Below are 24,793 nucleotides of genomic sequence, written 5' to 3'. Positions count from 1 at the left end.
ATGTCTTATGTGAATGATATACTAACAAAATGTCCCAAACAAATAACAAGTCGCCAACTGATGGTAAACAATTTTGTCCCATTTACACCTTAAGTTCAAATAATCTGCCACTGATTTAAGCTTAAATGTTTAGTGTCTATAGAAACCAAGCTTAAGGTGTTTCATTATGATGATGCAACGTATGTACATACACACGTATATTGTATTGAAATCTCTATTAAAAATAGTCATGACATCCAAGTAACACGTGTATACTGAAGCAGGTATATTATTAAGATAATGTCTTTAAATACATTTGACATTTACGGATTAACGACAAAAATCAACAACTTGATATAGCTATCGTAATTAGGGGAAAATGTATTTCTATCAAAGCGTTGTTTCTTTGTATGTGTATGCCATTGTTTACCTTCCGACTACGGCCTTTAAAGACCACGGCAAAAGCCCCATGACCGATTAGATCCTTCTTGTTGTACTCGAATTCTCCAATGATCTCCATCCTCGGCCTATGATAATTGTTTCGTGAAGCAATCTTGATCTCGAGGTCGGCCAGCTCCTGCTGTAACCACGAGAGATTCAGAGGCCATTTTGATGGCCGAGGATGGCAGTCTGCACATTAGACTGCAATTTTGGTCTCATCATGTATTAATATAAACGCATCAATGAAACAGTATAGTTCAACGTCATTTTCTTTTACCTCCTTTCAAGCATTATCGGTATAAAAATAGTCAATTTCAGTGATATTCCATATGTATCCACTTGCTTTAACGTTTTGACAGGTCAACGATAGAACACCACCTGATTATGTTTTGGTTTGGGCCAATGAGCAACCGTCTCCTACCGCCGTTCGTATTAACATAAATAATCCAGATTTTATACGAAACCATCAACACGAATGAAACACACCAATATATTCAAGCATATAGATAATATATGTCATGATATTTTGAAATTCGGTATTTATTTAAGTAAAAAGAACATAAGCAAACAAGGATATTATTATTTCATATCGAAAGTGGGTCGATTTCATCATGCGTATTGATATTTTTTCGAGGTGCCCCTGAAAGTAGTGCATTTTTCAAGATCTCGTCATATCTCGTTGTCTACGTGACCTTGAAACACTGAAGAGATACGGTACTGAAACAGCAAGAAGCACGTGTGTTTATGAAGATTCGTTGAAAACACTGCGATTTATTGATTTGACATTCATTACGAAATACAAACATTAATGCAACATTCGACAGCAAATTATAAAGGTACTGTTTGAAAGGTTACTAAGGCTAATTGATGCACGTAGTAATTGTTCGGAACCATTTCTGTCGCGTTGCGCGCTTCAAAATGGTAAACATGCCGTTTTGTCGAGGTCGCAGGAACGCGTGGGCGAAAGAGACAGAATTTATTATTGCTGCTGGCTAATAAGCCTTATTGTTCCGGCATGTTTAAGAAAATAAGACTGAAAATGAATTCTCGATGTTCTTCAAATTTTGCATGACGCATTCTCGTAATCGAGCATGTTTCGTCTTGGAGTAAATTTGTTCTTGAATAATACGCACGCATGTGGTGCTGTAGGTTAGCTAGTGCCGACTTGTCCAAGACTGTCTTCATAACGGCACTTGCCGCTTTTAGATGACATGTCAATAGACAAATATTTCACCGTAACCATTTAATTTCACTCACATCCCAACAATGTTAATATGCCAGGTAAATAACTAATTATGTGTATCAGTGAGGAGTACTCTAACTACACGGCGAGATACTTTTGACAGCCGTGTAACCTCTAACTGCCCATAACTGATTTTCCCGATGCTGACAATCACATTTTTTTAAGTTCGGATTTAAAAAAATATATCGTGTTTATATCGTTTTCAATGTTCAACAGGGTCCAATAAATATTCCTTTCCATAAATCCATGATTAAATGAGAAGAATTTCGTGTCAAAGACATGAATAATGTGTTTTTCCTCTTTTGAGAGAAGTGCTTCAACGACATGGACATACAATTTGAGTGTTCTATTCCGTAATATACTCTATATATGTGTCTGTGGTAAACATATGGGATCTATATTACATGAACCTTGAGTAGACATCGTTGTCATGAACTGTTAACCGCTTAAAGTGAGTTTTTCAAGCCGATTCTGCATCAAAGAATTTGTGCTTCAGAAATAAGAGGTTGCAGTCCGCAAAACCATAGCCTATAGAAAAAGGCCTACCAGCTGCCTCTTATGTTATTAGGAGTACAGTGAAGAGAGGGTCTGAGTTACCAACGCACATTATCACCTCCACACGACGAGACACATCTTCACTCAGTCAAAGTCATGTTGCTTTGGGTTCTAAGTAACTTTTTTCAAGGATTTGTGTTATAGTGGAGATATTGACTGTTCATCTTTCACTGTAGTATATAACAATGTGGTAATGGGTTTTTTAGCCTTTTGTAAATTCTTGATGATATTTTTATTTTATTTTATTTTCAAAGTATTTTTCACATTACAATAACATTTACATTTCATTAGACATAATGAATTCCACTTTCACACATACTTTCGTACTAATTAATATTGCTCTTTTTTAAGTGGTATTTAATTTTTTTGTAATGTTATATAAGAAAGGAAGGGAAATCAGATAAGAGAAACAAGAAAACATAGTGGAAATAAAGACAGGTAAATGGACAGAAAGACAGACAGACGGAAAGATAGGCAGACAAGAGGAGAAGTACCAGTATTAAACAAACCAATGTAAAGGATACTGATGATAACATATTCATAAGTGATTTCCTTGAATAAGAAATTATTATGCATGCAAGGACACATTTATTATTTATAATAAATCATTGATGATATTATTTATTATTAATAATAAATGTGTCCTTGCAATCATAATAATTTCTTATTCAAGGAAATCACTTATGAAACATCATTACTCGGGTCTGGGATGTAGTATATATTTTATAGACCAAGACTCTGTGGGCTTGTTTGTTCTATGGGAAACAACGGGTTTGTCCATCTTGAAATGTAACATGTTCTGGTATAACGAAATCCTGTCGAACATGCAAATGTTAATGCAGGCCTTGCAAGGCTTTGTCAAGGCTCGCCTGAAAGCAGCATCATATTACTACTGATACAACCTTATTTAATAAATGAACAATGTTGGTTTAACCATTTAAACGAAAACGGTCCAGGTAGTCTGAAATAGATATATGGTAAACCTCCGGTCAGATTGAACAAAATTAAATATATATTTTTCAATCCTGTTTAAATTACACAAAATTATAGCCGCTAAAATAAAGGGTAGTTGAACTATCCGAGTGACATCAGCAAATATCATGGCAAACGGTCAAGTCGTTGATACGGAGCAACGACTGGCTATTAGGATATATTTGCAAATCTGGAGATGAATAATAGTATATGTCTTTCTTATATTTACTTACACAATCAATATTCGATTATCAAGTTCATTTTCCATTTAATCGCAAGCAGAAACAAGTAGATGTTTTCTGAAGGATTCCGTCTTTACGTATTGCAGTTATCTTCTCTTGTGAGCAGGTATTGATTGTTACGGAATTGTAGGAAGGTCGATTGTAATGTATCAGAATGCGGATGGTGGATTGAAACCGTAATTACGGATTAATAGTTCGATCCACCACCTGGTCAAATATTTTTGTTTTTGGCATATGTACAGGTTATATCAATTAAGTAACAAATCGGGGATTGGTGGCCAGGTTGCGATTATATAATGAAATTGTAATCGCAAAAATATCATGACAATACATACGTCTGTCAGCGATACATGGTCGAGGCTTAATTGGCACGTACGCATGTTTACAAGAACAAAACTTGATCATCACAATCATGTGGCATATTTATGTACGAATTGTCTGACATTAATGACACACAATACTAGTCACACTTCATGAGTACTACCCGCATTCACTTCATATTTTCCTGTGTAAAGGAGCAATTTTCCTTGAACAGACGAAAAATTTCAAGCTTTTACTTGTCAAAAAGTTCTTCATAGCAGGGTAGTTGTTGAAAAAGTCTACCATATTGTGACACAATTAGGTTAAGATTTCAAACTAATTCAAAGTGAAACTCGTATACAGAAATGAAAAAAAGTGGTGCCGAAGTTGATCATGATGGCTCAGAATATCAGACTCAACCACATTTTAGTTACATTATCAATCAATTTCTGTCATTATCTTTTAATTCAATTCACTACAATAATAATATTATTATAATTGTAGTGACTTTTAATTTAAATACATGTTTATTGAGAAAGACTCAAAGATTAATAGGAAGTCCACTGCCAGAAGTGTAGACAGTCGGATGACTGCTGCTACTAAAGAGTTCTAGTGAATTATCGCCCAAAGCACTGTAAAATGTTGTAAAACCTCAAGTAAACATCTTGGAAAATGGCTGACCTATCCATCATTGAACATGTGTGGCCCTGAGTATGTCCCTAATTTTAGACTTGACAGGAGCGAAAATCCATGAACAACCAACTGATAATTGTGAAATAATTTCATCAGTGTTCTGAATATTTTTTTACTACCCACACTATTTTTTCAAGTGCTGAATCATTTCAATTTGTTTTCGGTTTGGCATTTATTTTTGTAGTTGTTTTATAAAGATAAACCAGATTTGTTTTTTTCTGTTTCAGATTGTAGATTCATTGTGGATGATTGATGAATAATGGCAAATTTGAAGGTGATTGTCGGGTGCTCTGTGTCATTCTTTGGCTTATTATGGCTGTTCTTCTGGAAGAAATCACCAAAGCAGAAGCCTCCATCTGATTCAAAAGAGAACCATGCTGAAGATACACACAGAAAACTGCCAAGTGTTGGTTCTAAAAACAATCTGCCAGATGTAGTTCACCAGAGTACAGAGTCTGAGTCTCCGGGGATTCAACAAGAAGCTGTTCTGGAAAAGGTGCTATCTAATAAGGAAGTGGTACAGACAGAGAGCTGTATATTGGGCGACAGTTCTGAGGCCCAGGATGCAGACCAAGATCAGGAATGTGTAGAGGAACCGATCATACAGGAGGAGGTCCTGACATCCTCTTCTTGTGCTGTCACACAGTCAGGCAATAAGACATTGGATACTCTGGAGTATGACATGAACTGCAATGGAGACAGTACACGATTTTCAACATCAGAATATAATTCTACACAGATAGCAGGAAGTGATGACAACTTGCACAGAAATTCCGCCATGAATGAGGCATTCATGACATCAGACATTGGGGATGGCATAATGAATAAAACCTGTGAAAAACCAACAGATTCAACCCATGATGTGTCTCTCTCTACCTCAACTTTTGCTGAACCACTGCTAGAATCAACAAAACTAGACATCACAGCCTGTGAAAATGAGCAAAGCATGAAGATAGAATGCTCTGTGCCTTCATTGATAGAAAATAACATTACATACAACAACAAACACATGAATGGTAAACAGGTCCATGATAATGAAAATGACAAGAATGATTCATTCAAAAACTGCAGAATTTTGGAGTCCGACTCGATTGTGAATCAAGTGAACAGTAACCATGATCAGATGACAAGTAGTTGGTCATCTGAGGTGGAGAGTTGTGATAATGTGGACAAACAGACAGACATTGAACTATGTGGGGGAGATAACTCTAATTCAGTACACACAGCAGACTCAGTTGGTCCAACACCATCCAAGACCGACAGTAGTGCTCATGGGTCCGACTCCAACACCTCAAACTGTGATAGTGTAAGTGTCCGTTCTGTGTCTGACACTGATAAATGTCTATTCTTTGTGAAAAGTTAGATGTTTTAGGATCATGGAATTCATTAGAACTAATTACCTTATATATATAAAGGCATTTGTGCTTCTGCTGATTTCACCCACTGTATCTGACACAAGTTGTGCCATATTGTAGGGGGTTGGTTATACAGGGTCAGTGATGAAACTAATTTTCAAAAGGAAATATCTTATTTAGTGCTTTATCTCCCTTTAATTTACATCACGTCTTGTACAAGGTCCTGTTATGACATTCAGTCAAAAACTAGGTCACTGTTGCTATGAATAAAATTTCGATAAAAATTGATCTGCAACATTTTTTTCTTATGCAATTGTCACAAAACCTCACACAAACATCATCTTTTGTGTGAGTTCGCATTTCACAAGTGTAATTGTTTCATCTGTAATGCCTAATAGATTAGTTACGATAGATGTGCAAACTAATAAGTTCGCAATTATTGTTTCTAAAAAAGGTCATCAATTGGTAAATCAGCTGAAGTCACTAACTAAACCATTTTTATGTTTTTTTGAAAAGCTTAAACTATTGCTATATGAATCTTGCACTTTTGCCTATCAAATTTTGATTTATATTTGTTTTGATCGAGCTACCAACATCAAGTTTCCTGTCCCACATCCAACAGAATTAACATGATGTATAAACATTATGGGGGAAAATTAACAATAGCCAACCAGCAGTAAGTATAATAAATGAATTATAATTACAAAGTTAATACATGCATGATATTCAATATTTTGTAGGTTTCAAGTAATTGTAGCAGTCGAGCTTCCAGTATAGTAGAAACTCCAAACAAGTCCGGCAGTTCAAAAAAAGAGACCTACGAATTTAACTTTCCTACACAATTTTGTGGTCGCCTGATTGGTAAACATGGAAAAAATATCCAACTGCTGAAGGAGCGGTCAGGAGCCAACATATCTCTGAGCAATCACCCATACACACCAGACTTCCAGCTCTGTCTTATTGAAGGTTTGTACAGTTAAAACTTGACACGCTTAAAAAGTCATACACTTTGGTGACATACATGTACACTGTCGACTGTGCAAATTCCAACATTTCTTTCTAATGATCAAAAATATTAAGAGGTAGGGTGTTTGACAATTTAGATACATGGAATCTTATCAGAAATAACAAATAAGCAGGATTTGCTGTCATTTTTCTCTCCATATATTTATACTGGTTCTGCTAATATCATATTTTCCAAGACTTAACTTTAAAACGGTTAAAGACATCACCCCAGGAGGTGTGCAGTGTACTTTAATTTAGTGAAATCGAATGAGGCCTTCGACTCGAGATCCAAGTCAAATAGTGCAAAATTTCCGGTGATGAAACTGATGTGTACCACCTAATGAAAGTGTACAATTTGTAGTAATAAGGTAATTGTGGCCTTCATTTCAAGTTCAAAGGTCAAATGGATTAAAAATAATCAATGAAATCTTATCTAGACTTACATTATCAGCCATTGAAGATATTTTGATTAAACTTGAGCAATACCTGTAATGTATCATTCATAGTAAGTATGCAGTGCACTATATTTAGGTCACTGACCTTCACCTAAAGGTTATATAATTATGCAAAACAAATATGCATATACCTGTAGTTCAGTGTTTTCTCCAGAAGGGGGATTTGTACATCACCCCATTAACCCTTCAACCACTGTAGACCATAATGGACTCGTCCAGATCAATGCATGGTAGAGTCTACTTAAGTTACATAGGGGTGAAAGGGTTAAATTAGATTTAAATATTCTGCCTATATCACACTACCCATTGTTTTCAAACTTGGAAAAAACAACTCTCTAGTTCATATCCTGGTATTTAGAAGGTTTCAGTGTGTAGTATTATGGTAGAGTTTGCAGCCTGTACCTGATGTAATGTAAAACAAATGGGATGGTTATTTCAGGTACCCAGAGACATATTGACGAGGCACTGAAAGTGATTGGTAGAAAATTCCCTGATGTGGACCTGACTGCAATCGGGGCAGAAGTAGAGAATGAACCTGAGCCCAGCACTAATGGCAAACCGATGTTGATGCCTGATATAATGCAGGTACTGAGATAACCTTTTGTAGACCGAAGTGTCTGTCATGATCTTAAGTTGATCAATGAAGCTTCAAGAGCCCCCCCCTTAAGTATACAACTACCATGTCTGTGATTTCTGTTTGAAAATATTAAAAAGCAATTTCAGAGGATTGATTGACAGATTGGATACTGATGGACAGTTAGTTTAAGGAAGTTATATCATGTAAACAAAAGTCTTGTTTCCTATTTAATTAATTTTCTTTGAAATAATCATTAATTGTTTTTCAAATGATTTGTAAAGAGATAGAAAATTGGCATTGAAAAGTGAACACATTCTGTGAAGTCTGTATCAGACATCCTATTTGACTCTGAGAAAGTAAATCAAAAGCATTTTCCCCTTGATAATCTAGACAAATAAGAACCTGTCATTCCCATGCAACCCATTTCTACGATGTCATATCAGTAATCCAGAACTGGTAGTTGTTCCCCAGTGTCAGAATGTGAAATGTCAATCAAAGCAAGGCTCTATGTGTCTTTATTAGTCCATAGAATGTCAGCCAGTGTGTTAACTCCTCTTGAGCATTATTTCCCCTTGTTTAGACCTCTTCTGCACGGCTTTACCTCCTTGCATGGCACTTTCTATTTTTACTCTGCAAGTCAAGAGTGTCACTATTGCATGAACCTCATTTTCAGTAGATAGCGGATCAAGAACATGAATGTAGATCCTGTAGTTGTATTAGCTTGCCAAAATTTTAGTTTTCCTGACATGCTGTAAGCATTGTAATATTAGCTTTATTACTCCATCTTTTTCCTTTAAGATAATCCCTGTAAATGTCTTCAGCTATTAAATTGAAAACAATTTAATTTAAAAACCAAGTTAAATTTGTAACTCGGGGGGGGGGGGGGTGTGATTGCTCAACTTGTACAGTAAATTAAATTTGTTCTCCCCCATGGCCAGTTCTTACCACAGTGGGTTGATTAACTTGGTACGTCGGTCTTTCTGATATAAACTCCACTGAAAAGTCCCAATTCTGATAGATGCTGCAAACATTGTTTTTGAATGTAGTATAGTGGCAGATGTAATTTACTGTGATTGAATTTTAGGTATGAATGATTATAATGTTCAATTGTATAGTGCAGATTCGTGCTTCAGGCAAAACTCCATTACTACTCAGGGGTGTAAAAATCCACTTGTTCGACACCAGGGACAACCAGTATTAGCACTCGGGCAAGTGCAAAAAGTTGGCCCACTAGTCGGGGGGGGGGCAAGTGCAATAGACTGGTTTCTTGACAAAAAAAAACCCTTGTGTTTCTCCATTCCCCCCAAGTGGAAGTGAATAAAGAATTAATACTTAGTAGAATTTAGTGGAATACATTCACTATTATTGCTAACAGTTATTAAACAAACAAAAATTCCTGAAAACAACTTTATTCTTCGTTTTGAAGAAAAACTGCTGGTAGAAAACTAGTGGACTTTACATCAATTCAGACAGTTTTTCAGATTTTAAGGCTTATGAATGTAACTGAAACTCCAGCTAAAGTATACAATAGGGATAGATCAAGGACTTGCTTACTTATAGAGTAATTGTAGGGACTGAGGGACATTGTTTTTGCCCGAAAAAAAGCCTCTTTATCAAACAGGTATTTGCATTAGCGTGACTAATAACTGGACAAATTCTGACCCAGATTTCAGGAATTAAAGAACAAGCAAAAAGTTAATAGATTTACATATGTAAATAAAACGAAAATAATTGAATTTGATGTTATAATAATTACTATCGCTGAGAAAAATTAAAACCTGATATATTTCATGAAAAGTCATTTTCTTTAGAAAAATTCATTCTTATGTGGCAAGTAAAAATTGTGTTCCGGCAAGCAGATTTCTAATGTCTACTTGCCTGGGGCAAGTGCTTTTAATTTTTAGCTCACCAGGANAACCTAATATATTTCATGAAAAGTCATTTTCTTGAGAAAAATTCATTCTTATGTGGCAAGTAAAAATTGTGTTCCGGCAAGCAGATTTCTAATGTCTACTTGCCTGGGGCAAGTGCTTTTATGTTTTTTTTACACCCCTGAGTACTGGAGAAAAGCACTTAAAAGATTGTAGTGTAGTCAGTAGAAAGTATAATGAGGCAAAAGTAATTTGTAGATTTTAATTTGTGCATGCTTTTATAATAGCTTCCTATAGTATTTGTAGTCCTTTTGTATTACTTATGATAAACAGTAGTATATTCTGTAGTATTATATCTAGTGTAGTTAGCAATAGAATAGTATGTAGTTCACATGTACGACTCATTGACCTGTAATATGCAGTAAATCATTGGTAGTATATGATTTGTGTATTATTACATGTAATAATCAATAGAATATTTTTGTTGTCTTGTGTCTATTACCTACAATATATCTAAGTTAAGATAATTGTGTACTGTATGCTGTAGTATCTAGATTTCTCACACAGATGTTGTGTGTGCTAGATGATCACCAGAGGCTTGTTAAAAAAACATTTGGGGGAGGGTTTCCTCATTTATTATACTATATTTGATTTTTCACCTTAGTGGGAAAAAATTAAGAATAGATTTTGTATTGCAGTTACTCTATTAGACAAGATACATAACCTTAACCTAGTATCAAATTCTAGATTTTTTCTGTTGAAACTGCATGCAGGAAATATGGCGGTATGAAAATTATGCACCAACTATTCACGTTGCACATACAATGTAATGTTCTTAAAATGCTCACATATTTCTTGCTTTCAGTTTCACTTGACCTTTAATTCTCATTAAAAAATTGAAATAAATCAGTTCTGGATCAAGTTTTTCTCAAAGTTGGTTTTTGCCAAAATGTAATCTACATTTTTTATTTCAATGATGCAAATTAAATTTGGGGAAAAAAACACCATTGCATCTGTTCATCTAAAACATATTTTTTCCTGTGATCATATTTATGTTAAAATACATAGTTTCCTGTTGTACAGAATATTCAGTAAAAAAGTTTTATTTAGCCTGAAAATATATCTTGTTGTGAAGAGACTGAACAAAATTTAAAGTACAGTGGCAAAAACTAAGTTTCAGGAAGCTTTTCGGCTCAAAATAAGAATATCTGTGTTTCATGTACCCTATATTGTCCCAGGCTACCCTACAAGATTTGATAAAGATTTTCAACAGGCACTGTTGACTAGTCAAAAGCTCCATCGGATTACAAAAAATAACTGGAATTTTTATCAGCAACCTTCCCTTTTTCAAAGCTGTAGCAGGAAACACAGATATTTTTAATTTGGCCATAGTCAGAACTTGGGTAGGAATCTGGGTCTTTAGCATGAGGTTAAGTCATCACTGTCATTTCTGTACATTACCTTCTGTCTTCTGACTACTAACACTAATCAAAGCTTCACCTGCTATGATGCCTCAAAGCAGATGTACCACTCCAGCCTCCGTAACTGACTTTTGTTGTGGATATGCCGACAATGGGATCAAATTCTAGCAGAAGAGATAAAGTATGTAACATGTACCATTTGCCAAGATAAAGAATTGAAATGGCTCTTCATGTTTGAGAGGAATATTGATGGTAGGTTTCTGAAATAAGTAATAAAAAAGAAACTGAAAAATGGCCCTTAATGTGATTTATACTTGATAATCACCATTGCCTTTTTGTTGTATTGTAATGCGACAAGTATTTCAGTAATGTAGAAACAAATAAAAAGGTTTAAGACACCAAATTATATTTCTACTTCTTGAAGTTAGATTTCTTGAAAAAAATTGAATAATTATTTCTAATCCTTCAACAATACATTTGCTGTTTGATATAAACATTCTCAGTAGATTTGCATGGATGTGAGAAAAAGGTTGGACACACCAACAGCCTTAGCATTTTGAATACTAATCCAAACCAAACATTTTGTGTAGAACTACATTAGATTTTGGCTAATAATCCTCATTGGCAGAGGTGATAAACAAAAACAAAAAAAATCTGCTTATTCTGTTTGACGACAACATGTCCACAATCAAGTCAGTTATGGAGTCTGTAGCAAATTGCCACAAGCAGGCGGTGAAGGTCTGAAGATGACATGCTGTGGACTTACAGGGCTTGTACTGCATTTTTGACATTTTTTACTGAAAAGAAAACAGGTGTGCGTCTCCTTTCAGCTCAACCTGCCCGAGGGCGTGTCCATTGACGTGGTGGTGTCCAGCATCGTAGACGCGGGGCATGTGTTTGTCCAACAGCACACCCATCCTTCCTTCCCCTCCCTGGAGCGACTCAACCAGTTCATGATTGCCTGTTACACACAGGACAGCATTGTACCACAGCTTCCTCGGCCTCTGGAGGGTAAGTCAGGCATTATTACACTATCACTAGCCACTAAATACAGATAACAACTTTTGTGTAAGGTCTCTATTTGATCTACACTCTAATTTCAAAAGTTTGGTTGGGTCAGATTCAGATTGCTAGATTGGGTTTACTTCTTAGGTCAATGGTCAGGTCACATTTATAATCTTGAATTTCAGTTGTTCAATCCTACTCAGACCTACATTATTTCCTTCCTTCGTCAAATTACTTGTTTTTGGTGGAACAGGAGAAAGCTTCAATATCAAAAAACACAACCTATATGTTTCTTAGTGTTATACTCCATCTCTTGGGCTAATCACAATCTTAGAATTTTAGGATATGCAAACAACAGAAAAGTGGTCTACCGTATGTGTTTTGGTTTTTTATACCTACTGAAATTCTTAGTAGACCAGACCTTGATCATTTGAATGAAGTAGCAGTTGTTTACACTGACTCGTCTCTCACGTAGTTGGGGTTGTATGTTCTGCTCCGATGCTGAATGGATGGTACCGTGCCCAGATTACTGCTGTGTATGATGATACAGATGAATGTGATATCAAATACGTTGATTACGGAGGATTCTCGCGTGTCCCAGGCTGCACACTCCGACAAATCAGGTAAATTATGATATAAGCATTGAGAGGAGACTTCGTTTAAGATTCACCAGTCTTTCTGACATCTAATGGTGATATCAATTTTTTTCATGGTGAAAGAAGAGAATACTGCATACCTCCCGGGAAACTTTTGCCCAGTAAAATATTCGCCCCTTGTGTATAAAATCAATGTTCACTAAGTGTTAAGTTAGCTCTTCACGTGTAACTACTATATATTGTATGTTGTGTACTCATATCCACTATGATGATATATTTCCCCTCTTTGGAAAGGGTGAAAAAAGCGAAAGGAAAACCGATGAAATTCCCGGTATACAGTGTATTGATTAAGGTTTGTAAGTTACTGCGTTTTAAGGAAGATGTTTACTAATATACAAATTGATCAACCAACAGTAGGATGCCATTGTTCAGGTTAAGTTCACAGATAGACATAAACTTTGCATTTCAAAGAGGCGTTTTTCAAAATCCAAGGGTTGTTACGCTCTTGCAGAGTAGATAGCGCGATATTAAGAGTGGGATCCTTGGATTTTGAAGATGTTCATGAGGCGTATGGCTTTTTTAGTCCACTGTGGCTATTCAAATTGCCCTTCGTCTGTGGTCTGTCATTGCATCCCATTTTCCCGTCCTTACTTCACCAATTCTTGTTAACGCCATTTCTGGATTAGTACTGGAGGGATCTATCTAAAATTTCATATGAAGGTTCCCAATGATCAAATTTTGGGTCTTATTAATTTTCAATAACTGCAGCATAAAATCGACCAATCCGGGGGGCTAGATGAGTTATACACCCTAAAATTATTTCTATAATTTTGATTTGTACAATCTGAGTGCTATGATTGAGTTGTGTGTCGGGGAAGAATAAATATAATGCAATAACAAGTGTTGATCATGGAACCTGTTGTAGGAGTGACTTCATGACTTTGCCTTTCCAAGCTGTGGAATGCTACATGGCCAACATCACACCTATTCAAGGTATGCTGTCCCTACGTTATTTGTTTGTAGCGGAGGGTATATGTATATATATAGTAATATCACAAAATGTGTGTCTGGTGTGATGCAAACTATACTCTTTGGCCCCTGGAAAGTTTTTGTCTTGCTTGTAATTTGCAATTAAAAGACTGTCATGAACAGGTATGAAAGTTAATTGTGAGTGGTGTAAGGCTTTAAGCCTATAACAGTGGAAAGTGAGGTGTATGGAGTTCTAGATCCTGTGGCTTAACAGATGTACTTGGAGGCATGTATTGCATTGTTTTACCCTCCAATTTTAGACAAAATAATTAATGCAGGTGTGCAATGGTTTGGTTGGACAGATTGATTAGTGTAGATGTGGAATGCTACTCCACTTCCCTTTACCCTTTCACCCCTATGTCACTTCAGTAGAATCTACCATGCATTGATATGGATGAGTCCATTATGGTCTACAGTGGTGAAAGGGTTGAAGATGTTTCAGGAAAATGATGTATTCTTATATCTGAATTCAAGATGACTTCATTCAGTTCTAAGACAACTGTTTTATGTCAATAGATGAGGAATACTTCAGCTCAGAAGCTGCTGCAACACTAGAAGAGCTCACACAAGGGAAGTTACTCCAAGCCCAGATTGTCGGTCGCAATGAGGACGGAACTCCTTATATCCATATCTATCAAATAGCAGGAGAGAAGGTTTGTTTTCTTCAGGAATTGTTAACATTTATTTGTAGATATAGGTGGGACCAAAAACAAACCCGACTTAACTTAGTTTTTACTTCCAACCCTAACAATTTTATCTCGCTCAAATGCACTTATGTGTCTTATTTGAACATGCTTGAAATCATAAGCATCTTTATAACAGCTCTCTATTTCATAAGCAAGTATTAAAATCAAATTAAATCCCTTTTTATAATTCAAAATACCTAAAATTGATGAAATGTGGATACAAATGGTCTGAAAAACTGTGTTTTGTGATTTTTGGTATTTCTTAGAACAGCCCCTTCAAAATAAAAAGATAAAGTCTAGCTAGAATATGCTTGACAAAGAGACCAGTCGGCCTTGATATGTTGCAACACATTTGATGCATGGATACACATATATTTCCAAAGGGGTGAATCTTATTTTTAAAAATGTTTAAATGACTAAAGAAACAGGTGAGTTGTACAGATCAAATGGGCCTCTTTTTCTGCATTGTATTGATATATTGATATTTTTCCAGGTGGTATTTGTGAATAGAGAATTGGTGAACCGGGGTGTTACTCGCTGGATTGAACTGATGTCATGAGACGTCTCGCACTGATGACAAAATGGATTGACCTTTTCCAGTCAAGAATAGCAGAGGAGAACATCTGGTGTTCCCAAAAGGCAGGACAATATGAAGCCTCTCTCAGCTTCTCAACAGTTCTATAAGTCTGATGTGCGTGAATTCTACATGGCTGTTGTTCTTCAAAATGTCTGCTGATGTTGCGTACCCGTACTTGATGAATTCAGTCCTTTAATAACATCACAAATTGGAATGTAATTTGGGGACTTTTTGTGTAAATGATTACCTTAAAATTTGAGCATGCGTTGTTGCCAGTGCAAAGTAATACAAATACTGAACTACAGTAAGACAGGTTTAGATGTTCCATCAATGAAAAATCGTAAGATAAATGGATATCACTCTGTTGAGTACTGGGCATTAATATCAACCGCTGATATTATTGCTTGCTATACTCAGAAGGATCTTGCATGATTCTTCAATCTTGTAAGTAGTTATTAAGACCATGATCATTTCTAGATCAATTCTCGGCTTGCCACTTCCAGGCTTACCGTTTCTAGCTTTTAATGTAAGTTAGTAAATATTGACAAACTCGAACTAGGTACGCAGACCTAGATATCGATCAACCAGTTGCTTTTGTCAAACTGGAACTAGGTACGCAGACCTAAACGTCAATCAACCAGTTGCCTTTGTCAAACTGGAACTAGGTATGCAGACCTGGACGTCAGTCAACCAGTTGCTTTTGTCAAAATGGAACTAGGTACGCAGACCTGGACGTCAGTCAACCAGTTGCTTTTGTCAAACTGGAACTAGGTACGCAGACCTAAACGTCATTCATCCAGTTGCTTTTGTCAAACTGGAACTAGGAACGCAGACCTGGACGTCAGTCAACCAGTTGCTTTTATCAAACTGGAACTAGGTACGCAGACCTAAACGTCAATCAACCAGTTGCTTGATAAACCATTTCTTCCAGACTGGAAGTGTCATAAACAGGTGACATAGACGTTGGTAATATGTCCGGGTAGAAGAATTTTGTGTCAATCCTAGTTTAATATTACAAATAATTAGAATTAGGAACACTCAGGAATTAGCTGGCACACCAGATGGAAAAAGAGTGACCTTCAACGTCGGGCGGTTTTGGATTGGACAAGCTTCAAAGACTTGTAGGAACCTCCTATGAATGATATTGTCTCTGTAAACCATAGGTTAAAGGTTAAACCATGCTTCCCAAAACTAAGTGCTACACATTCTGCCTTTGATAATAACCTCGGACATTATCTTCATTTCATGTATGTCCCAAATTAGCACTTTTCAACATCACTTACCATGAGAAACAGAATGAGCTTTTATTTTCTATAGTGACTATTAATTGGGTTTTATTTAGTATCATTTCCTATTGTTGTAAAAAAAAAAAATGAAATATTATTTTTGAATTTAGGATAAAATAATAGGTTTTTGCCTCTTGAAAATAGTTACAGAAATTATTATAGTAACTGTTAATGGTAGGGAATACAGGGAAGGGGAAGTTGGGTGGTGGGGCCCTCTATATGCCTCACCCCCTTTCCATCATATCCATATCTAGAAGAACCCTAGGTGAACCTTGTCTGAAATGAATATTTTGAATTAAAAAGGTAGGTTTTTGCAATTTCATAAATCTAGATAAATATAGCACAACATCTCTGGTTCTTAATGTGTTTTTCATGGTTATAACTATAACGCAGTACAGCAACAATCTTAAGACCCCAGCCCCGTTATCTCTTACAATAATGGGCACCTGTTCCAAAAGGAGAGAGACTGTCTCAGCTATGACAATTCAATGTGTCCTACAAGCAACTTTTACAATTAACACAAAACTTCCTAAAGTTTACCTTGAAGGTCCAGACAATGATCATTACATGTTGTGAGAATGCTAATTTAAGAGTGCAGACCAAAAAAGTCACTTGTGTGTTTATGTGGCTTTACATATATATATATATATATATGTTAATAATATTAGCTACCTGGATATTCATCATGCAATATCAATTTTATATCTGCAGAGATAACTATGTGTTGTGTCCACTATCAATGTTCCTAGGTAAGGTATATACTTGTGTTGGCTATAGACAGCCAAAATATATTTTTCAATGGTAAATACTGTTAATTATTTTGTTAACGTTTAATTCCAAATAATCCTAGTTAAGTATTGATTATAGTGCTGTTGCTATATTTACAAGAACAATGTTTATTTTTATTATGTCAACTGTGTTTCACTTAAAATCATGTCAACTGTCTTTCTCGGTCATTCAGAATCAAATATAATGAAAATATTTTCAATTATGTGAACAGAAAATATAAAGCTTATAATGAACAAGTCCCTTGAGATTTAAGTAAACAAAGGGGTTCAATAGATCAAATAACTTTTTTTTAATATTTGCCATCTATACAAAATAAATTAGATAACATTTATATTTTGAAAGTGCATAATATTTAGATTATGATTTTTGTAATGTTACAAGTTATTTCATTGGTCAATCAAAAAAGTGGAGGACTGTAATGCAGTATTGAAATTTACCAGACTTGTATTAAAATGCTGGCCTAACTCTGGTATTAAAATTTAGAGAATTTTAGAAAGTTGGAATATCATGAAATTTTCACTGGTTCCGCAATGCATAGACAAATCAATTGCATTTGTAAACAATGAGTTATTACCTATCACACACACAAAAAACTAAATTTGACCGACCTTTTAGAAATATTAACATGATACTAAAGTATTAAAACTCTATAATTCTTGTCTCGGTTTGAGTCATAAGGACCATCCTCTGGATCTCGATATATATATATAAATATATAAGGTACTTTTGATGTTTGCCATGGCAAATAAACATTACTACATTTGTATGTGAAATGTTGAAGAAATAAAGTAATATACCTGAACATCAAAGAATACTGCCCATTTTCCTGATTTCATCCAAACAGTATTAAATATTATAAAACACATCCTGTTCAAACAATCATGTAATTTATTTAGAAGAATATAAGATCAGTTATGGTAGAATGAAAATACTGTGTAGAACTCAACTTGTCCTTGCTTCTTGTTTATGTTTGTACTCTTCATGTTGATAATGGCTGCCATCCTATTTGTCTGTAAATGTTATTTGGTGTCATTATTACTCGACAAGTGTTTCCCTGTCCATATATTTGGGGCTGAATTTTATCCACTTCCCTTTCAATGAAAAAAAGTGACATCCTTCTTTAAAAATACCAATTTGATAAAGAAATATTTTTTCGCTTCAATTAATAAATTAATGAGAACACAATTTTGATTGCTATTTTCCCTAGAAGATACTTTAAAACAAAACAGACTTCAGAAATCTGTCATTCTTTAAAAAAGAAAAGAAAGTTACGAAGAACGAAATTGTCATTGAATTCTTCACTATGTAGTCATGTTTACCAAATGTGACAATTCCTTCACACAAAAAAAACAGAAAACAGGAAAAAAATCTGAATGTTCAAAAAAGATACTTGACAAACAGTAAAGGATAACATACAATATTTAATGGTAATGAATGGTTTAAACTCTACAAAATAAGTTTCAGGTAAATTTCATTTATCTGTGTGCTTACATTTACTAAAGATCTTTTTTTTTTCATTACTTTAAAGTGATTGTCTTCAATGAAAGGGCTAGTCTGTAAAATTTGGCTCGATTGTGATCTCAAGTACAGTGACCTTGTATTGGCTACTTGCGGCATTAAAATGCACTATTGTATCTTATGTTTTTTTACCTTGTTGTTTTGTGTAGATATATATATATTTAAGTTACATAACCATGATTTGATCTTGATAATTAGATTTTGGATATTTACTGGAACATGTGTTCTATCGATCTGTATTCAGAGTTATCCTTCCTGTTCCATTTGCGCGCTGTTACCATTACATGTCACAGCTTCCGTTCCTTCAAAACCTCCATGTATGTGACAGCAGGTTTTTTCATTTTAGTTTTTTTTATCTCCAAACTTAAGTGATTCATTGGTTTAAGATCAATTGGGTTAGACAAATTTGAGGCAGGATTATTGCAAGATTTTTATTTTGAATTCTAATTAAACAGAAAAGAAAATTTATAAATCTCCTTTGGATGGACATATTTAATTACCAATCTACACTAAAATCTTTAAATGTCTAATACATTACATGTTATAAAACTGTTCTGACAAGTTAATTTTGTGGATTTGAGCCCACTTTTGCCAAAGATCAGATTTTATTTAACATTTCTTCTCCCTTGTTCGATTTAATTTGATTTGTTTGTGTGTAACTGTGTCATTGTTATCAGTTTACTGGTATATAATTCAGTATTCTTCATTGATCGGTATTTATTCCGCTCCACATTGGGTAAATTTCTCAGCTGCCATGGTTACTGTATGAGTTATATTGCTGTATGATATACAGGAGCATACATACCTATCTAGATAAAACAAAGATGTTTCATATATTGTACACTGATAACCAGCTACCATTTTGTGCCCTGCCTTGCCCTTGCAATGACACATGAATGTAAGGGTTACATGGCTTCATTTCATCATTTAATCGACAATATTTCAAAAATTCAGTATTAATTAAGGCTGGCCGAAGTTCATTTTGCAAAATCATACATAACTGGAGGGTTGGGATATGCTTTGTACCATAGGTTTGGTGTTTTTCAGGAATTAACATTGCAGTTTTTTATCACTATATTTTTCATTACAGAGTATTTTGTCTAGTCTTAAGAATTTGTATGCCATTTAAATCTAATACCAGTAGTAGTGTTCTGTCAACTCATTTATTCTACATTAAATCTACTTTAACTGTGTGCAGTGATTAATAAAATCTTCCCCTACCTTGAGGATGTGGGAGAAATCTCCAACCCGTGGGATAATGTTCTCGTCTTGCCCTTGGCTTTACCTGAGGGATGATATTCTTGATTGTCTTACCCAAGGCTTTGCCAAGGGAAAGACATTCGAGAATATCATCCCGAGGGTTGAAGATTTCTCAGTCACACCCTCAAGGTAGGGGATGATTGTTTTTCTCCCATCCTGTTCAACTCACAAATCCGCCGACAAGCAGTGATTGCATGAAATAATCGGCTGATTGCATGTATTTCCAGCAAATCCGGAGTTGTCTTCCATGGTCTGCTACTGTAGACGTGAAGTCATACTATTGTTATGACTTAGATCGCGCCATTTGACACAAGGCTATCTCCCCCTAGGTAAGGGGGTGAAAAGCTTATCTTTTTAAGCTTGAAAGGGAGACACCTGTGAAGGGTGGGAGAGATGTATTTGAAACGATTAACAAACACAAAACCATAAATTACATTTTCACATTATCTGTTAACCTGAAGAAAAAAAACATAATTCTTCAATTAATGAAAACCTGAAACACAAATAGGAACTTAGGCGAAAACTTATGAGTGATTTCAAACTTGGACACCTGTTTACATTGCTGTATTCTGTAATTAAAATATAAACTTTATTTTACAACTGTTATGAAACAAGTTATTTCAACTTATATCAATCACTGGTGTTGGCCCCGATGTTGCCACATAGGTTTTTAATGTGAAAGAAAAGCTTCATACCTGGAGAAATCCCACGTGATCGGCAGGGAACCCTATACCTTTTCACATCTGATTGGGAGTCGAACCCCAGTTGCCTTGGTGAGCAGCAAGTGCACCCAACCATCAATAATATAATAAGTGATATATCCTAACACAATATCAGTTCAACACGGAATCTCCACATCATGTTCAGTCACAGTTACCGTCTGAATGCTAGAATTAGTGTTGATGGATAGGATACATGTGAAATGTATACAAAGTTGTCAATATGGAACTGTTTAATAAGCTACTGTTAAAAGTCTTTTAAGTTATCATATTTTTAATGACAGATATGCTGTATGATCAAAAACTATAAGGTACCATATATTTAATATCATTTTACATCAATGAAAAAAATCATAAGAAATATATTTATTCATTTTTATTCAGAGATCGATTTTCGGAGCATGAACATCGTTTTTTTCCGGTTTTTTTGGGTGCACAAAATATTCAAGTAGAAGCTTTTTCCAGATTTTCAGCCTCAAAAAGTACCTGCGCAAATTACACAGGTGCACATTACATGGGGTTTTACGGTATAAGAAATGGCACTTGCAGTCTTAAACTTACTTAGTAACTTGTAAAACATCGTGCTAACACCAAGGTGAAGGAAAGTGTTGAACACAAGGTACCCATATATTTTTTTTAAGAGTTTTAAGACAATTTGAATGAATTTTAAGTCTAGAGAGGGGGGAGGGACTTTCAATCAATGTTCAACCGAGATTCAGTTCGTTTTACCTTTAACATGTAATATAATGGTTTAAACTCGTGTAATCTATATCATGATATAGTGACAGAAGCACAGGGTAATTATGGCTGAAATATTACAGGGCAAACAGTGGTTTAGTGATTTACTGTATGATAGTGCTGTTTAAAACTGTTATTCTTTGTATTTCATAATGTCTTTCATTTATGTTGCTTCCTCAAATTCTTTCAATTGTTAATTATGATGGATTTTGAATTGTATGCACATTTTTTGTTTTTGAGCTTTTCTACTCTGATGAATGTACAGTATACAAGGATGACTTGTATATTAGGTATACAGATACAGGGTTTCTTGAGCGTGTTTTTTGTACTTTATAGGGAATGCCATAGGACACTGATAACAAGCCTGAACTGTAGATGAGTAGCCTGTTAGTTGATGAGAGATTTTCTCTGTAAATTATGATGTCCCTTAGTCATTGCTACTGTATCATGGGAAGTTTTGCTGCAGCTTAAGTTCCGCCTGCTGTAATGAGGGCGAACATTAGTAAACAACATCACATGCGTAGTAATCAAATGTATAGGACAAAATTAATACTGGGCAAATTCAGATTAAAATCTGCCATAGGGCGAAAGTTTAACAGGGTATGCAGTGTTTCCCTAAATATTTTTTATTCAGCCATATGTGTCTCAAATAGTCAAATACTGCTTTGTACTTGGAACAGATAATTGGGTTCCAATCTACATATCCTTTTTGTTTGCCATACAAAACCTAAATACAGGTACTTGAGTATTTCAAACCCTCCAAACAATCTGGGCCAGAGAACCTCTCTAGAAAAAAGGATTATAATGAAGTCTGGCTAGTGGTGCATTTAGTTTCATATGCTTGTGTGAGTGAGTTTTCTGAATAAATGCTTTGTAGTTATGACAGTGTTGGAGGCTACGTTTGTTGTGTATACATCTACTACCAGATATAACACACCCCAATACTGTAAAAGGGCACATTTCCACCAAATCAAGTCCAGAGAGAGAAAAACTGAAATATTGACTTACAACATTGATATAGTCGCAACATGAATGTTTATGCTAAATGCCAAGCTTTTAAGTATCTATAATCACAGGTATCATGGACTGATGTTTTAATTAACAAAATTCTCAAAAAACATGTTACCTTGAACAATAGTTCAAAATGAACTGATTTGGGGATTCTTGGCTACGCATTTTCTGTCAAAGATGTACATCAATGTACACTGCCTATAAGCCAATGATAATGTGATGATTGCATGTGGATGTGTGATTGGAAGTATTTTTTTCCCTCAAAACCTTATATATTTATGTGTTTGTGTGCTGTTGCATAGGAGGGTTACCTTTTTGAAGGGTCAAATATTGTTGTAGATTTTCTATTTCACAAGGTATTTTTTTATATATCGGTTTTTGCGAAAAAGCTTGCATTTCTGTCACCGCTGACAGATTTCTGTCTGGAAATGAATATTTAAATATGACTAACAGGAAGTCCCACTCTTTCTTATGTTTTATGGTCTTTTTATAGAAGTGATAAAATACTAAACATTTCCCCCAGTGTGAAATACGAACATCTCTCCGATACAGTTAATTCATCAACGAAGCAAATTAATGTTTTAGTCCGATTTAAATTATATATTTTTTAACCACATAACATGGATCTCTAATGGTGGTCTTTACAAGGTAGAGTTCTTGAAAGCTGAAATTTTATTTTTGATCTGTTTTTTCAGTGGCATACTAGTTAGTATATACCGCAAACATAAAATAATTATCGGTAGTCTTATTTAAGCACCTTCCACGCTTTAAATTTTGCACTAATTTATGATTGCGCCCATTGAAGTTCCTGTATTGCAGTTTTGGCGGGGGCACCAGATCATCAATGTTCCAATCTGTTTAAATTTGATAATGTGCTAAAAATTTGTGTGCGCTAAAATAAGTACACTTACAGTAAGTATAGAATCATTCAATGAACAAATTACAACAGAAACAACACGTTGTGATTGACTGATCAACATTTTCTTCAGGTTGGTAAGTATGGATTGTAAAAAAAATCATGTAGCACAACCAATACATGATTGGTTGTGCTACATGAATCTTTTCACAATCTGTTACTTTTAAGTTTCATTTGGATTCTCCCACATGTGATCCACTTTTAGATTTGTTAATTGTCTTTCTATTGTACTCGATATACAAAGGCATAGATCAGAACATGTGTGGCTTAAGATCAGGGCCCTGTTGTTTAAAAGGTGATTAGTTTAATCAGTAATTAGTGCAAAATTTATATAACAATCAAATGAGTTAAACCTTAGAGATAGCAAATATTTTAGTGAAGTTAAGTTACATGCAAAATTACAAGATTTTACCTAGTATATTGACCAAATTATTTGAGGTTGAAAAATTACGTTAAGCAGTGATTAAGCTAACAGCCTTTTGTGAACAACTGGGCCCTGACTGGTAACATGCACCTGACATGTGATGTGTCTCCGATACACCTATCTGTTACCCCTGTAGAGTTGCTACTTGTTCGTGTTTTGTGTCTCAGGAAAACAAATGTTGTCAAAATAGCAGGCCATACTCATAAAACCTAGAGAAAGTAGTGCTGTGAAAAGCCAGAGAGGACCTTTTTAATATATATTTTTTCAGAACCGCGGATGTACATAGAACAGAATCATTTACTTTGTATGTCTTTGGGTTCTTTATATCACTGTCATGTTAATAGTGTAGAGATTGAAAAAATCTCAGTTTTAATAAATTTTGTTTGAATGTCTCTTAAAAACTGAGTTGTTTTTCTTTCTGTATTTTAACTGCTAACTTGTATACTTAGATGTGGTTGACAAATGTTTACTCTGGGAGCACAGGGACCTGATAATTTGTTACAGCTATATTTGGACCTAAACCAAGGTGTTCAGAGTAATGTTATATGTTTAAGGGGTTTAGATCAACTTTCAGTAAAAATGACATATATATGAGCAATTTTACTGAAAGTTGATCTAAACACCCAAATCATGTAAAATTACTCTGAACACCTTAGTTTAGGTCCAAATATAGACGTAACAAAATTTTAGGTCTCTGTGCTTGGGACATGTTCTGATGTGACTTATGCAGTTTACAGCAGCTAAGCAGATGGTTGGCGTGCACTGTTCAAATTGTCCTGTCCCCCATACTTAAACAATTCTTCTTAATTATTGCTGAAGAATTTTTAGGTCACCTGAGCTTTAGCTCGTCGTCGTCCGTTAACATTTTACATTTTCAACATTAGCTGAAATACTGGCAAAGGGATTTCATTAATATTTCTTGGGAAGGTTACTGACATCTCCCTGACCAAATGTTGTTATTTTTCGGGTCGATCAGAAATCTGATATGGCCGCCATTTTGAAAAACTATTTCAAACTTTAGGTCAAGTCAAGTTCTACTGGGCCGATTGAACTGAAACTTAATAGGAATGATATCGACTCATGGTCCTGACAAAGTGTTGATATTTTTCGGGTCGATCAGAAATCCAATA

The 24,793-nt window shown here is 35.0% G+C and overlaps 2 protein-coding genes across 3 annotated transcripts in view; one reads left to right on the top strand and one right to left on the bottom strand.

Moving 5' to 3' along the window:
- Window positions 1–823, bottom strand: part of LOC110461903 (serine/threonine-protein kinase unc-51-like) — a 38,536-nt gene extending 37,713 nt beyond the window's left edge. Inside the window, exon 1 of the mRNA XM_021515638.1 lies at window positions 410–823. Within this exon, the coding sequence (XP_021371313.1) occupies window positions 410–499 (90 nt within the window). The 5' untranslated portion in view covers window positions 500–823. The remainder of the gene's footprint in view (window positions 1–409) is intronic.
- Window positions 824–1,113: 290 nt separating this feature from the next.
- On the top strand, window positions 1,114–23,793 carry LOC110461890 (KH domain-containing protein akap-1-like). 2 transcript variants are annotated; one of them, XM_021515625.1, is made up of 9 exons: window positions 1,114–1,256; window positions 4,653–5,731; window positions 6,521–6,746; window positions 7,680–7,825; window positions 11,940–12,120; window positions 12,590–12,737; window positions 13,636–13,703; window positions 14,256–14,392; window positions 14,919–23,793. In XM_021515625.1, the coding sequence occupies exons 2-9, from the start codon at window positions 4,685–4,687 to the stop codon at window positions 14,982–14,984; spliced, it is 2,019 nt and encodes a 672-aa protein (XP_021371300.1). In that variant the 5' UTR covers window positions 1,114–1,256; window positions 4,653–4,684; the 3' UTR covers window positions 14,985–23,793. The 2 variants fall into 2 exon arrangements, with proteins under 2 accessions (XP_021371300.1, XP_021371292.1); XM_021515617.1 differs by having other exon boundaries at window positions 11,922–12,120.
- The last annotated feature ends 1,000 nt before the right edge of the window (window positions 23,794–24,793 follow it).

The sequence above is a fragment of the Mizuhopecten yessoensis genome, unplaced genomic scaffold (genome assembly GCF_002113885.1).
Source record: "Mizuhopecten yessoensis strain PY_sf001 unplaced genomic scaffold, ASM211388v2 scaffold1407, whole genome shotgun sequence".
Lineage (NCBI taxonomy): Eukaryota > Metazoa > Mollusca > Bivalvia > Pectinida > Pectinidae > Mizuhopecten > Mizuhopecten yessoensis.
The sequence above is the reverse complement of the archived record's forward strand: the minus strand, read 5'-3'. Positions and strand labels throughout refer to the sequence as shown.

Excerpts from the sequence above, each read along its gene's own strand:
- LOC110461890 (XM_021515617.1), top strand. The coding sequence starts at position 4,685 with ATGGCAAATTTGAAGGTGATTGTCGGGTGCTCTGTGTCATTCTTTGGC. Across the intron at positions 5,732-6,520 it reads ACACCTCAAACTGTGATAGT|GTTTCAAGTAATTGTAGCAG; the intron begins GTAAGTGTCCGT and ends AATATTTTGTAG. Across the intron at positions 14,393-14,918 it reads ATCAAATAGCAGGAGAGAAG|GTGGTATTTGTGAATAGAGA; the intron begins GTTTGTTTTCTT and ends ATATTTTTCCAG.